The sequence below is a fragment of the Trichosurus vulpecula genome, chromosome 7 (assembly GCF_011100635.1).
Source record: "Trichosurus vulpecula isolate mTriVul1 chromosome 7, mTriVul1.pri, whole genome shotgun sequence".
Taxonomy (NCBI): domain Eukaryota; kingdom Metazoa; phylum Chordata; class Mammalia; order Diprotodontia; family Phalangeridae; genus Trichosurus; species Trichosurus vulpecula.
The window spans coordinates 14,429,381-14,442,803 of record NC_050579.1 but is presented as its reverse complement, the minus strand read 5'-3'; the positions used below and the strand labels follow the sequence as shown (position 1 = coordinate 14,442,803).

Here is a 13,423-nt window from a genome sequence, read left to right as displayed (position 1 = left end):
AGGGAGAGAGCTGATGACGTTCACGCCCCAACGCGGGGAGCGGGGAAAGAGGAAGAGCTGGACAGGGGCTGTTCGGTCCACCCTCCTAGTGTTTACAGAAGGGAAACCGAGGCCCAAGGGAAGAGACCCGAGAGGTCACGAGTCCAGCCTTCTCGGTTTACAGATGGGGAAACTGAGGCCCGAGGAGAGGGAATGGCTTGTCAAATAGCCCACGTTCATAGAGCCCGAGCCCGAGGGACTGGAGAGCCTCTGAACTCACCCCTTGCTTTCACAGAGGGGGAAACTGAGGCCCAGGGCAGTCACTTCCTCAAAAGCTGCGCTCTGACCACACCACCCCCTCCTCCCCCAGTGGCCTAATTATAGTCTGAAGACTTCAAAGAAAGAAGATGAGGCCAGAATGGAGTGAAGAGGGGTGAGTCACAAGGATACATGGAAGTTGTGTTCAGAGAAAGGAAGTCAGAGTTCTGGATCCCTAAGGTAGTCCAGTTCTGGATGACAATGAGATCAAAAGTAGGAGCATCCCTTAGAAGGAGGCCAGTGACAGGAGGGGTTAGGCAGTGAGCGTGGCGAGCTTCAGATCTGGAGTCAGAAGGCTGGGTTAGAATCCCTGCCTCTGTGACTTTGGGCAAGTCCCTCAACATTTGTGAACGTCTGTTAAATGATGGAGTGAGAATAGAGGCTCCCAAGACTCCTTCTACTTCTAAATCTCTGATCCTATTGTCCTGTAATGTCTGGAGGCAATCCCAACTCACAGGCCTGTTATGCCTATGGATTTGCATTCACTTAAAACTGTAGCTCAGGGCCCCCACAGGTGTGTTCACTCTTACTGATCAGCCAGAAGACAAGAGTGAGGAGATACTGCACCAGAGTGCTGACAGTATCAGAGGAGAGAAGGGAATGTATTGGAGAGATGTTGCAAAGGTGACACCGTGGGCTTTGGCAACAGATTGGATGTGGGGTGTGAGAAATAGTGAGAAGTTGAGGACGACACCAAGACGAGAGTCTAAGAAACTGGAAGGATGAATGGACCTGCTTAAAAGCAGGTGTTTCTCTCTGCTTCCAGCAGCAACCCCTGGTAACAGGGCACTCTCTCTTTGCACCATACTCTCAGTTAAAAAGCAAGCAAACAAGAGGCTTTAAAAATAGCTCTAATAATAATGATAGCTAACATGTATTTAGGCACAGCACTATCTGAGGTAATGATGACTATAGGGCATTGTGGTCCATCAGCTCATTTGCATGTGACTGTTTTTAGACTTTTAAGAAATTATAACTGAAAAATTATAAATTAAATAACTATTCAGGGTACCATGGGAAAATCATATAAGGATTGTGGAACCATACCTGACAAAAGTTAGAATTTTTGAGATTAAAATCATATTAGAGATAGATTATTTCTTTTATGATGACCCTGATTAGAGGCTTTAGAGACCAACAGAAGAAAAATAGAATAAGGTGGAAGTGGGGTAAGAGATGAATGACCAGCTGAAGAGAGAAATGAGAGCCAGCTGAGCACAGGCAGGTAAACAGACATGTGAGAAATCGACGTGGAGAGGCAGCCACATAAGGAGCATTTGCGGCCAGGGCCCACCTTGGACGCTGCAGGGAAGCAGAGATGGCCTGTGCTAGATCCCTCAACGTTGCCAAATGCTTCTCTCTGCTTCTAGTTGTAGCTAAAGCCCCTGGTAATAGGGCTCTCTCCCCCTTCTCCCCCCACCCCTTTCTCTCTCTCTTTCCCCTTCTCTCTCTCTCTCTTCACTACACTTTCAGTTTAATAAATAGGCAGCTTTAAAAAATAGCTTTTCAAACAATAGTAAAAGATAACATTTAGCTCTTACTCTGTCCTAGGCAAGGCGCAGAAACACCTTACAATTATTATCCCATTTGATGGGGGGGGGGGTAGGTGAGATGATTATTGGCTCTTTACAGCTGGAGAACCTGAGGCAAACAGAGATTAAGTGACTTGCCCAGGGTCACACAGTGGAAGTCTGAGGCTGGATTAGAACTCAGTGCACTTCACTTCAGGCCCAGCTCTCTCCCCTGTGATACCTCTTGCCTCATCCTTCAGATCAACAGCAGCCCTAGGGGAGATCCCCTTCTCAGAACAGCCTGTCTGTCCCTTTCCACAGTCATGGCTAGAAGGCGCTAGAAGCCTGGCCACAGCATTCATGCAAAGGCTGCCAAACTGCTGGCCTTCCCTGGAGAGGACTGTGGGAGGTTGGGGGGTGGGGGAGGGAGGCACAGAGACAAAGCTAAGTTGGACAAGCTTTTGTGTGGCCTCTCCCCGGCAAACACAGCCACCCCAAACCTAAGGGGACTGAGCACCTCCTTCCAATGCTCCAGATCCCTCGGATTCCTTCTGTCTTCTGGTCATATCTGCTCCTCTTTGGCTGGGCTCTAACAAGTGGGTCACTGCAATCGGGTTATCTAGAGAGGGCAATGTAGCCAGATGACAGGAAATGTCATCAGCAGAGAGTGGGGAACAGGGGCTATGCCCCCTCCTCCTCCAGGCTCGGTATGGAGGCGAGCGTGGGGACTCCATGACATGATGCTGGCTCCGTCTTATGGGCCTTAGGATCTGGGCTCCTGGGGGCAGAGGCCTTGGGCCATCAGCCAGCTAGGAGAGGCAAAGATCTCAGGCTTCCTTTTTGGGAATGGGAGGAAGGTCATGGGCCCCTGCCCAGGATCATGGAAAGCTGGAAGGGCCTTTGGAGGCCATCTAGTCCAAGCCCCTTGATTTACTGATGGGGAAACTAAGGACCACAGAGGGGAAGTGACTCATCTGCAGCCATACAGCCAGTAAATGGCGAGAGCTGAGATTTGAACTCAGGTCCTTTGCCTCTTCTGTGTACTGAAGAGTCATCATGGCCAACTCCTTCCTTCAATAGGAAACTGCCCCAGAGAACCAAAGGATCATGGGATCCTAGAACTACATCTGGAAGAAACCTTAGAGTCCAAGCCCTCATTTCATAGATTAGGAAACTGAGGCCCAGAGAAGTTAGCTGACTTGGCCAAGGTCACATAAGTGGTAAACACTGGAGGCAGGATGTGAACTCAGGACATCAGACTCCAGAGCCTGTGCTTTTCCCCACAGGGGCCAGCTCCCTCCCTCCAGAGTCCAACCCAGGTCCCCATGGTACAGCTGATGATTAATTTCCCTCCTTTCCCCCAGGAGGCAATGGGCGCATAGCCGTGGCAAAAAATGTTGGGCCCCACATCAGCAGAACTCTGGGACTGGGCAAGGGAGTCAAAGTGGTCATGCCACCCCAAGGCAAGGCCAGGAGAAGCCACCCGGTGGTGCACAGTGATAGCTGGGGTGGCCGTCGTCGTCGTGGAGAAGGGTTCCCTCCCATGTTGGTGCCCTGGGGCAAAGCCCTGGTTCTTCTGCCCACACCCACAAAGCCACAGCTCCTTATTTGGTTGGTATCATAGCTCTTGTACATATCTTCTCTGCCCTCCCAAATTCTAAACCCCTTGAGAACAACAGAAACCACATTATCTATCAGTGTATTTGCCTCTACCAGTACTTGGCCTGTAGTAATAAGTTTTGACATAGCTGTCATTTAAAGTGGTGCCTTAAGGTCTGTGGAATATTTTCCATTTGTGAGGGAGGGGCTTCAATACCCCCACCTCAATCAATCAATCCAAAGAGTGAAACGGGTGTTAAGAAACTTCCCTATGACCGCATCCAAACGTGTGGATGTGCCATTCTGTACCCTTTAAGTGCGTCGCTACCAGGCCCTAACGGAGTGGATGCGCTTTGGAAATACCTATGGCAATGAGCAGGTGCTTGAATGACTGATTAAACACAGGGTCTGTTTTTCACTTCTGTCTCTACATGCTTCACTCGTCCAAGATTCATTTATTAAGCACCTACTATGTTCTAGGAATTGTGTTAGCATACAAAGACATAGGTTACCTCCCCACACCCCCCCCCCCCCCCAGGAAGCTTATCTTCTACTAACAAATGTTTGCTAAATTGGATTGAATGAAGTCCCATCTTTGCTCTGGGAGGTCCCACCTGGGCCCTTCCTCTGCATTCTCCTAAAACACATGAGTTATTCCAGGTCCGCCCCTTTATTTCCCCTTGGCTTTTCCTCACAACATCCAGATCACAGAACTCTGAAAAATTCCACTGTGGAAACACAAATGTCTTCAACTTCTTTCTTCCCATGAGAGGGGCCCAAACCTCGATACCACATGGTGGGAGCAGAAGGCCAAGATCCGACATCACGGGCCCAGAACCTGGCAGAGGGGGGCCATCGATGGCCCATCGATGGCCCAGCAGCCCCCGTCCCCACTGCCACAGCTAAGGCAGGTAGGTGCGGGGATCTCCTGGGAAAGGGAGAGCAGGGACCTGGTTGTAGTGGGCCAGGACAAAGATGCCGATGGTACCGCAGAAGAAAAGGATAATCATGGCCAGAAAGCAGACTCGGTCCAGAACTCGGCCCACCAGCATCCATTCTTCATTCTCCTGCAGCATGGGAGACAAACATGGGATAGCCAGGCAAGCGACCTTGCCCCTCCCCCTCAAATACACTTTCATCCAGCCAGCCAGCCATTCATTCAATACGTGTATTCAGTCATTTTTCATCCATTCAGTGTGTGTGTTCAGTCTGACACTTTGTGACCCCATTCTGAGGTTTTCTTGGCAAGGATACTGGAGTGATTTGCTATTTCCTTCTCCAGCTCATTTTACAGATGAGGAAACTGAGGCAAACAGGGTTCAGTGACTGGCTCAGGGTCACACAGCCAGGAAGTATCTGAGGCTGCATTTGAACTCAGGAAGTTGAGTCTTCCTCACTCTGGCCTGGCAGTCTATCCACTGTGCCACCTAGCTACCCCGTTCATTCAAAAAGCATTTATAAAGTACCTACTAATTGCCAGGAACTGAGAATAGTAACTAGACCTGCGATTTTATTGGTACAAGGAACATCCAGGTGAGGAAATTGTGCCAATGCAGACTGGCATCTTCTGTGTGACTGAGCTGCCTGGGGATAAGTGGTTACACAGAGACCCAGGGTTACACAGCCAGGAAGGGTCAGAGGCTGGACTTGAACTCAGGTCTGGCTCCAGTTCACTATCACAGTAACTGCCTTCCAGGAGCTCACATTTTTTGTGTGGAGAAACAGTAGTTACAGGACAGTTGATCTAGAGCTGGAAGGGCCCCCAGAGGCCACCTAGGCCAACCCCTTTGTTTTACAGATAAGGAAACCGAGGCTCAGAGAGTGACTTGCCCAAGGTCACACAAATAATAAATAAATGCAAGGCCCAACTGTAAGCTTCCCAAGGCCAGGAGCTGCACTGTTTGTGGTCTTTGTGGGCAGCACAGCAGTGCCATGCACAGAGAAGATGCTTAATAAATGGCCGTGCCTGATATTTGGAGCTGCTGGGGAGGTGAGGATCCTTATACCCCTTTTGCCATCTGTAGCCTTCCCGGCCTCCCCCTCCCCCACTCACGTTGGCGAAGCGTCTCTGCTGTCTCCTGGTCCAGGCGATGTGGTTGCAGGCATCCACACAGGCCTGGATGGCAGGAGCTGCCTGCTTTAGGCTGGCACAGAATTCCTGACTGTGTCCAGACTCCAGACCATTCCCTGACGATGAAGGCAAGGGGAGAAGGAAGGGTTTGAGGGCAGGGGAGTTCATGGACCCAGGCTGGGAAGGCCCTCAGGAGTCATCCCCTCCCCTCCCCTTCTCTCTCCCTGTCCCCCGCCTCCATTTTGCAAAAAGTAGAACTATGGCCCAGATAAATGAGGTGACTTTCCCAAGGTCATGTGGGTGGCACACATCAGAGGTGTGATTGGAGCCCAGGCGTCCTCTGCCCAGGCCAGGAGCCTTACCTGACCCCTGATGTCCCCCTTACTTACACCTTGGACAAGTAGCCCAGCCTCATGGGCCTGGGAGCTGCCTCCCTGCATCCCTCTGCCCTGCCCTCACCTATCTTCTCCAGGGCAGCCTTCACCAGCCCATCCCTTTGCCATCGCTGCTGGAACACAAGCTCGGTACATGGCATCCACGGGGCAGCCTCCTCTCTAGCAAACCCTGACCCCACAGAAGAGCCATTCTGGAGGTATCGGGTGAGGCGTCTGGGGGCCAGGGAGCCCAAGGGTCTCATGTGCATCTTGAGGAGTCGAGGCAGTAGGTACAGGAACACCTAGGGCCAGATGAGAGGGAGGGGCAAGGTCAGGATTCCCTGAGAGCTTGGATCAAAGGGCTCTTGGTTGTAGGTGGGGTAAGAAGGATCCGGACCTGGGACTGGAGCAGTGGGGTGGCATAGAACAGAGAGTACTAGACTTGGAGTCAGGAAGACATGAATTTGAATCCTGCCTCAGACTTGTACTAGCTGTGTGACCCTAGGCAAGTCTCGTAACCTCTGCTCATCTCAGTTTGCCCACCTATAAAATGGGATAACAGCACTTATCTCCCAGGTTTGTTATGAGGATACAATGAGATATATGTGAAACTCTTTGTAAAATGTAAAGTCCCATGCAGTCCCATGGTTCTTCACTGATGGAGGGGGAGAGATTCCTGTCACAATGAACAACTTCCTTGCACCATTTCATCTCAGCAGCAGCTCGACAGCTTGCGGCACTGACCAAAGACATGAATTGCCCAGGATGACCTGGCCAGCTTGGGTCAGAGGTCAGAGGACTCAAGGGTTAGTTCTCTACCCTGTCCCTCCCCCCACCCCAGGCTGTCATCAGAAACTTGAGGCTGAATCCTGGAGAGATCCAAAAACTGGCCATGAGTGTTTGGAGCTCCAAACTTAAAAATAAAAACCAACAAATGTTAAACACTGTTTTTACATGTGATTAGGGGAAAAAATAAAATTTTATTTTTTTTAAAAGTCTGTGAGTAGAAGCTCCTCCAGGATGGGGCTTGTAATGGTTGAGCTGGGTTCAAACAGATAAACCTCCGGGATCCAGGCCAATCTGGGGCTCTCAGCAACTTTGTAAATTGCAGAGAAGGTGCCTGTTGGTGCTGGGAGAGGACTTTCCTCACCAGGGAGATGCTTATAATGAGAAAATCAGAGCCCCAGAACAGCGGCTACAAATGCTCAGTACTAAGGATGAACAAGAGAAAATGCAAATGGTGTGGGGGCTCAGGGAGCTGGTGTGTGTGTGTATGTGTGTGTGTGTATGGAGGTGTGTTGGGGGGAGCAGAATACAAACATAGCATAGGTAAGTAAATGCAGAATAACATCAGACTTCTAGAAAGAGAGGGGCTCAGCTGCCCCTTTAAGGAGGCCAGGGATGCTGAGAGGAGGAGCTCAGGAAGGAGCCCATTCTCGGGATGGGGACCAGATGGAGCCATCTTAGAGGCCAAAGATGGCGGGCCAAGACCAAGAAGCAGTGAATGGGCTAGTTTTGCTAGAACATAAAGTGTAGGAAGGGAAGTCGTGAGAGGGAATCTGGGATCAGGCTGTGAAGGTCTTTAATGCCAAGCTACGGGGGCTGCAGTTCATCTGAGAGGCGATAGGAAGACCCCTCAGGAAATGAATGGATTTATGAGTGAGTGGGTGGGAGGGTGGGTGCATCGAGTACCAGTAGAGTAAGGAACACATATTAGGAGTTGGGACACTGGGCTAGAAGCTGGCCTAGAATCCAGATGTGCCCCATGCCCAAGGAAGGAGACGTAGGGCAGAGCGCAAATGTGTATGTGTGGGGGTGACCCTGGGCAGAGTGGCCAGTGGAGAATGTGTAGCTGGTAGATCACTTGGGTTTGGGAGTTTTTAGCTGTAGTGGGGCCAGAGTCAAGGAGGCGTCTGTACTATCTAGCACCAATATGCTGAGCCCTCTAGAGCAGGTGAGGGGGAGCCCCCTAAGGAGGGGCAAACAGGTCCAGTTTAGAAAGGGAGCAGATCCAAGCTCCCTGGTGGTCACTAATGGCTTCAGCCTGTGGAAGGCCAGCCTGGGCCACAGTCAAGGAGGTCAAGGAGGCATGGCTGTAGCCTTACCCTTCGGACCCCTCCAGCCATGGAGTGAGTGTGGGGTGATCTGAGTGAGACGTTAAGGACGATCACAGCGTTCACCACAATTAGGATGGTCACCACCAGCAAGAAAGTCAGGTACCTATGGGAGGAGAGGAAGCAGGAGCCAGCATTGGTTCTTGGCCTTCTTCCTGGGAGGACAGGGTCCCAACCCTCTCCCTTACAAAGTGAGACAGGATAGAGCCAGCTCAGAAACCCTGCCCAGGGTTCCTGGGGAGCAGTGGGGAATCTTGGGGATAGCCCAGCAAGAGTAGGAGGGTCTCATGCACGAGCAGATAGAGAAGGAGGGACTCCTTACTTGCTAATGAGGGGCACAGCCTGAGAGGTCTCGGGTACCTTCTTGGCCACCAGGAAGAGGAAGACGGTCTGGGCAAGCAGGACATTGATGGAGACAGTACACTTCTGCCCCCCGGCTGGCCCACCCAGAGAAGATCCATGTCAGAGCAGCTGGGCCAGGGGCCTCCCAGCGGCACCCCGAGGAGCTTCTCCTCAAACCCACCTTTCTAATCTCTACCTCCCCAGAAGTAGGCTCACTGTGATGTAACAAAGTGTGAAATTCTGCAATCTTTGGAATACATTTGTTGGAATCTGTAGTCTCTGAACATCAGTGCCCTGGCGCACAGCCCTTTCTGTTGTCCTGGTTTCAGCCCTTGCCTCACCATAATAAGCCATTATCATGTGGCTCTTAATTTTGAAGGTCTGAGGGCTATCCTGGGTGGGTCCTTGCCCTCAGGAGGAGGCTTCCCTTGGCCCTCACTGGAGCATCGGGGCAGCATGAAATGATTGAGGAAGGATCCTGAGCAGAAGGCGCATTTGGGTTCCCTTGGGTTAACTTGATTGTCTCATTAATTACGCTACTCGAGTCACCAGACTGCTCTGCCGTGCTGGGTGGGTGGGGGGCAGGTGCTCTTCTTAAATAAACAAGCCACTAAGCTTCAAAGGTGATAAAAGTACTTCACAAAAATTATTCTCCTTATGCAGATAGGGAAACTGAGGCAAATTCACCTCTCTGAACCTCAGTCTGTCTTCAGCTACTAAGTGTCTACGGACTAAAATCCATGTATCCTCAAGTTTGACCCCAAAGAAGAGATACAAATATGCACCACCCTCTAGTCATCGCAGAAGTGGCGGGCTATGGGCACATACTATTGCAAATACTGTCAGACTTGACTGATAGGTTAGTTAATTTTGTTGAAGTGATTTTTTTTCTTTCCCTTTTTTATTCTATGTTATAAGGAATGGCTGGATGTGGGGGGGAGGCAGTACAGAAGGGATGTCTTGGGAAATTGAACGAAGAAAAGAACCTTTAATAAACACTTATTATGTGCTAGGCGTACTTTGGGCTAAACCATGGGAATAGAAATACCCTGGGAATGCAAATACCAAAAGGAAGACAAGGGGATGTAAATAACTCAAGATATCAGTAAAAAAGACAGACAGAAAGAAAAGCCAGGATGCTGTATTTGTATCCCCAGGGCTTAGCACATAGTAGGAGCTCAATAAATGTTTGTGGACTGACTGACCCCTGACTTGAAGGCCAGTTCTCTTGCCACAGCTCTCTGCTGCCTAAATGCTCTGCAACATCAATTGAGAGCTGGAAGGGATTTTAGAGGTCACCTAGTACAGAACCCCTATTTTACAGATGAGAAAATTGAGGCTCAGAGAGGTCACCTGTACAGGATCACACAAGGCTAGCAGAAGCAGTATTTGAATGTAGTTCCTCCGGCTACCCATCCAGGGCTCTTTTCCCTGCACTGTGTTCTGTTGAGGGCACCCCACCCCCGGCAGGCACCCTTGGAATGGAGAGGACTGGATTAGATGATCTCTGGATTCTCTTCTCAATCTAGACTTCATGAGCTACCAAGAAGCCACCTAGGTAGCTGCCCCTCCGGAGCCAGGGGGCCTCACCTTTGGCAGGCAGGAAGTAGATGAGGATGGCCAGTGAGGAGATGAGCACACAGGGAGCAATGATATTGATGATGTAGAAAAGGGGCTTCCGCTGAATGAGCAAGTAGAAGACCACCCGCTGGTGCCCGGCTTCCCCTGGGGATGCCAGGGGATCCAGAAGCCTCTTGGCAGGGCGGTGCTTGATGGCCCACTCCCCGTTTTCTGTAGGTGGCAGAGGAATGGCAGAGGTCAGAAGGACTCCTGCCTTCGTCCAGAGGCTCTGCTATGGACCCCATACCTGTGTAGCATGCTCCAGCCCTGGTACAGTGCCCACCGCACCCTAGGGAAATTGAGGAAATGGGAACAAAGAGGGGAGCCCAGATTGCAAAAAGAAGGCTCAACCGGGCCCAGAAGTGAACTCAGAGGGAGGAAGGGGCTCAGAGAGGCTGCATAGAGAGTGGGATGAGAGGGGCAATAACTGGGGAGGAATGAGGTTACCAGTGAAGGCTTCAGGGTCGATGAAAATCCACTCAACCGTCTGGCCATCTTCCTTACTCAACTGCAAATCGATTTCATTTGAGCTGTAGGTCTGGGACCTTTGGAAAGGGAGAGGGCAAATGGGAAGAAGATCAGGTGGGGAGGGGACAGAGAGAGAGGGAGGGAGGAGAGAGGGAGGGAGGGGGAGAGAGGGGGGAGGGGAGAGGGGGAGAGAGAGAGGGAGAGGGAGGGAGAGAGAGAGAGAGAGAGAGAGAGAGAGAGAGAGAGAGAGAGAGAGAGAGAGAGAGAAGAGCAGGGGGAAAGGAGAAGTAGGAGAAGGGGAAGAGGGAGACAGAAACAGAGAAGGAAGTGAGAGAGAAACAGAAAGAAGGGAGAGAGAAAGGGAAGGGAGGAAGAGATACATATAGATAAAAAGAGAAAGGAGAGAGTAGGGAGAGAGATAGAGGAGGGAAGGGAGAGTGAGAGAGAGAGACGAGAGAGAGAGACCGCTGAAGAAGGTGCACCCATCCATGAGTATTTATGAAAGGTTCTGTTTCCCCCAATAAGGACTCCTCCCAACCATACCACCCCTTCCATAAAAATCACAGGTGCATACAGCAATAAAAGGCTGGAAGGGCCCTTAAAAGGCCATTGAATCCACCCTCCCCTCAGCCCATTTTCCAGTGAGGGCTCCGACTCAGAAAGCTTGCCCAGTGTCACCCAACTAGTGAGTGGCTTGGCCTGGACGACCCAGGTCTTCTGCACCTCAAGCCTGCATTCTTGCCTCTCCCAGCCCCCTCCTTCCAGCTGCTCCCCCTTCCCCTTTCAGCCCCAGCTTCAGCCCTCTCACTGGAAAACCAGGGAGCAGTTCTGCCAGTCGAAGGGGAAGTAGGTGACGGTGACCGGGCAGGAGGAGCGGAAGATGGCCGGCGGGAGCCAGTAGATGCAGCCGTTGGGGGAGACGAGGACGTTGCAGTACAGGGCCACTTCAAACACGCCGTCCACACTGTTGGATGCACAGGGGGCCATGAAGGACCAGGCTCCGCTCAGCTGGCCCGAGTCTTTGGAATCCTCGCCCTTGCGGCTTCCCTGAGTTCCACCTGGTCCAGGCGCCCTCCCAGCCTCCTCCGCAGTCACGCCTTCTCTTGTCCTATAGCAGGATGACCTAATCCCTGGCCCCCCTAAATTCAGACACCACCCCTTCAGCTCAGGGGTCACCTCCTGTCTGGAACCCTCTCAGACTCTCCTGGATAAAAAAACTCTCTTAGACTTTCCTAGACCACCGTGAGGCTGTCTCTCTCTCTCTCTGTCCCTCTCAAACCCGATCTCAAACCACAGGGTTCTGGGTACCTGTCCCAGCCAGCCACCCCACCTTTAGGAAACGGCAGGGACTTTCCTTTTCGTTCTCCTCCCCCTGTGCCTAGCACTGTGCTGGCCACAGAGCAGGTACTTAATAAGCGTCGGGTTGAATTGGATTTAATTGTAGCAAGGAGAGTACAATTCCCCCGAATCCCAAGAACTAACTCTGCCCCAAGACTGTTCTTCATCTCGTCTTAGTGACCAGCAACTTTTGACTCCTCCGCCGTCTCCGTCACCTCTTTCCTCCTTCTCCCCGACCCCGCTTCCTTCAAATCGTCTCCGAATCCCCGAAGCAGAGAATCACAGGTTTTTGAGGGCAGAGACTATCGCAAGGAGCGCCAAGTAGACATTTAATGAATGCCCTTGTTCCCTAGAACCTCAGCGCCCCGCCCCTCTTTGCTCTTGGGCTCCCACTCCCACCCACTCCGTAGCCCCTTCCTCCGACTTACTTGTTCTCCAGAACGACATCTGGCCTCCAGACCATGGTGGAGGGGATTCTCAGCACCCACACGTCCTCATAGTCTCCGGGGTCCCAGCGCAGGCGGTAATCACACCATTGCTTCAGTAATGAAGGGTCGGGGAGCGGGGAACAGGTCAGTTAGCAGCCTTGTTACACCACCTCTCCCCACCCCCACCCCCCACTTCCAGCTCCCGGGGCCTAGCTCCGTGGTTCCCTGCCCCAGGACCCTGGTATTACCTTCAGCCCTCCCAGGACAAGGGACCTTGAACCAACACTGGGAATGGGGTGGAGGAGTGGGTTGGGAATAGCAGCTTCTGGCCGGGGGCATCCTAATGAGACCTTGGGAACCAGGGCTCCTCAAGTGGGGTGGGCAAGGGGTGCTTACCATCTCTATCCAGACATTGGTGGTGAGTGCCTCCTCCCGTTCATTCTGGGGGCATAAAGGGAGGCCTCAGCACCCCAACCTTCCACTGCCAACTCCAAAGTCCAGTGAGGAGGCCAATTAAATGACCCCTTTCTGTTCCTCTGCCCCCTCCCACAATCTCCCCAGCAGGATTCCTTTGAACAATCCCTAGACAGACTCCAGTCCAGTTAGCTCCATGTCCAGGGAGGCCATAGTGGGCAGGTGTGCCAACCCTCCCCTCCCTAGGGGCCCGGCTCACCAAGGATATGAGGTTGGTGAGGGTGAGCTTTAGGCTGACATTGATGACATCTGAGTCCATCTCAGCTGGCCGAAGGTTTGGGTTATAATTTCTCATCAAGTCATCCAGCAGCTTCTCTTCCTGGTTCAGGCCTTGGACTCCTGTAACCAAGGGTCTTGAGCCAGGAGAGGAGAAGGTAGAAATGGAGGAGGGAGAGGGGAGGGAGAGGAGGAGGAAGAAGAAGAAGGGAAAGAAAAGAGGAGGAGGAAGAGAAGGGTAGGAAGGAGAGGAAAAGGAACAAGAAAAGAGGAGGAAAAAAGGAAGAAGAAAAGAGGAGGAAGGAAAGGAAAAAGAAAAGAAAGTGGAAGAAGAAGGGGAAGGAGAGGGGGAGAAGAAATACTAGGTAGACATGGTGGGATGAGTAGACAGACGCTAACACTGCAAGGGGAATCCTGGGGAGTGGCCCCCCACACCCATTATCTACTCTCCAGCTCCACCCCTCATACCCCTGAGCCTCCTGCCCTGTGCCACCCTCCCTCCCTTCTCTCCAGCTTTGGTACCCAGGCAGCCGGCCAGCAGCAGCAGTTCCAGCCTCCCTAGCCAGGGCAT

The 13,423-nt window shown here is 51.9% G+C and overlaps 1 protein-coding gene across 1 annotated transcript; it reads right to left on the bottom strand.

The window, feature by feature from the left end:
- Positions 1 to 4,245: 4,245 nt before the first annotated feature.
- On the bottom strand, positions 4,246 to 13,423 carry LOC118858070 (acetylcholine receptor subunit gamma-like). The gene is made up of 12 exons (XM_036768510.1): positions 13,375 to 13,423; positions 12,836 to 12,975; positions 12,559 to 12,603; positions 12,163 to 12,272; positions 11,205 to 11,360; positions 10,376 to 10,473; positions 9,899 to 10,099; positions 8,289 to 8,403; positions 7,958 to 8,072; positions 5,938 to 6,154; positions 5,461 to 5,594; positions 4,246 to 4,474 (listed from the first exon to the last, which is right to left on the bottom strand). The coding sequence occupies exons 1-12, from the start codon at positions 13,421 to 13,423 to the stop codon at positions 4,310 to 4,312; spliced, it is 1,545 nt and encodes a 514-aa protein (XP_036624405.1). The 3' UTR covers positions 4,246 to 4,309.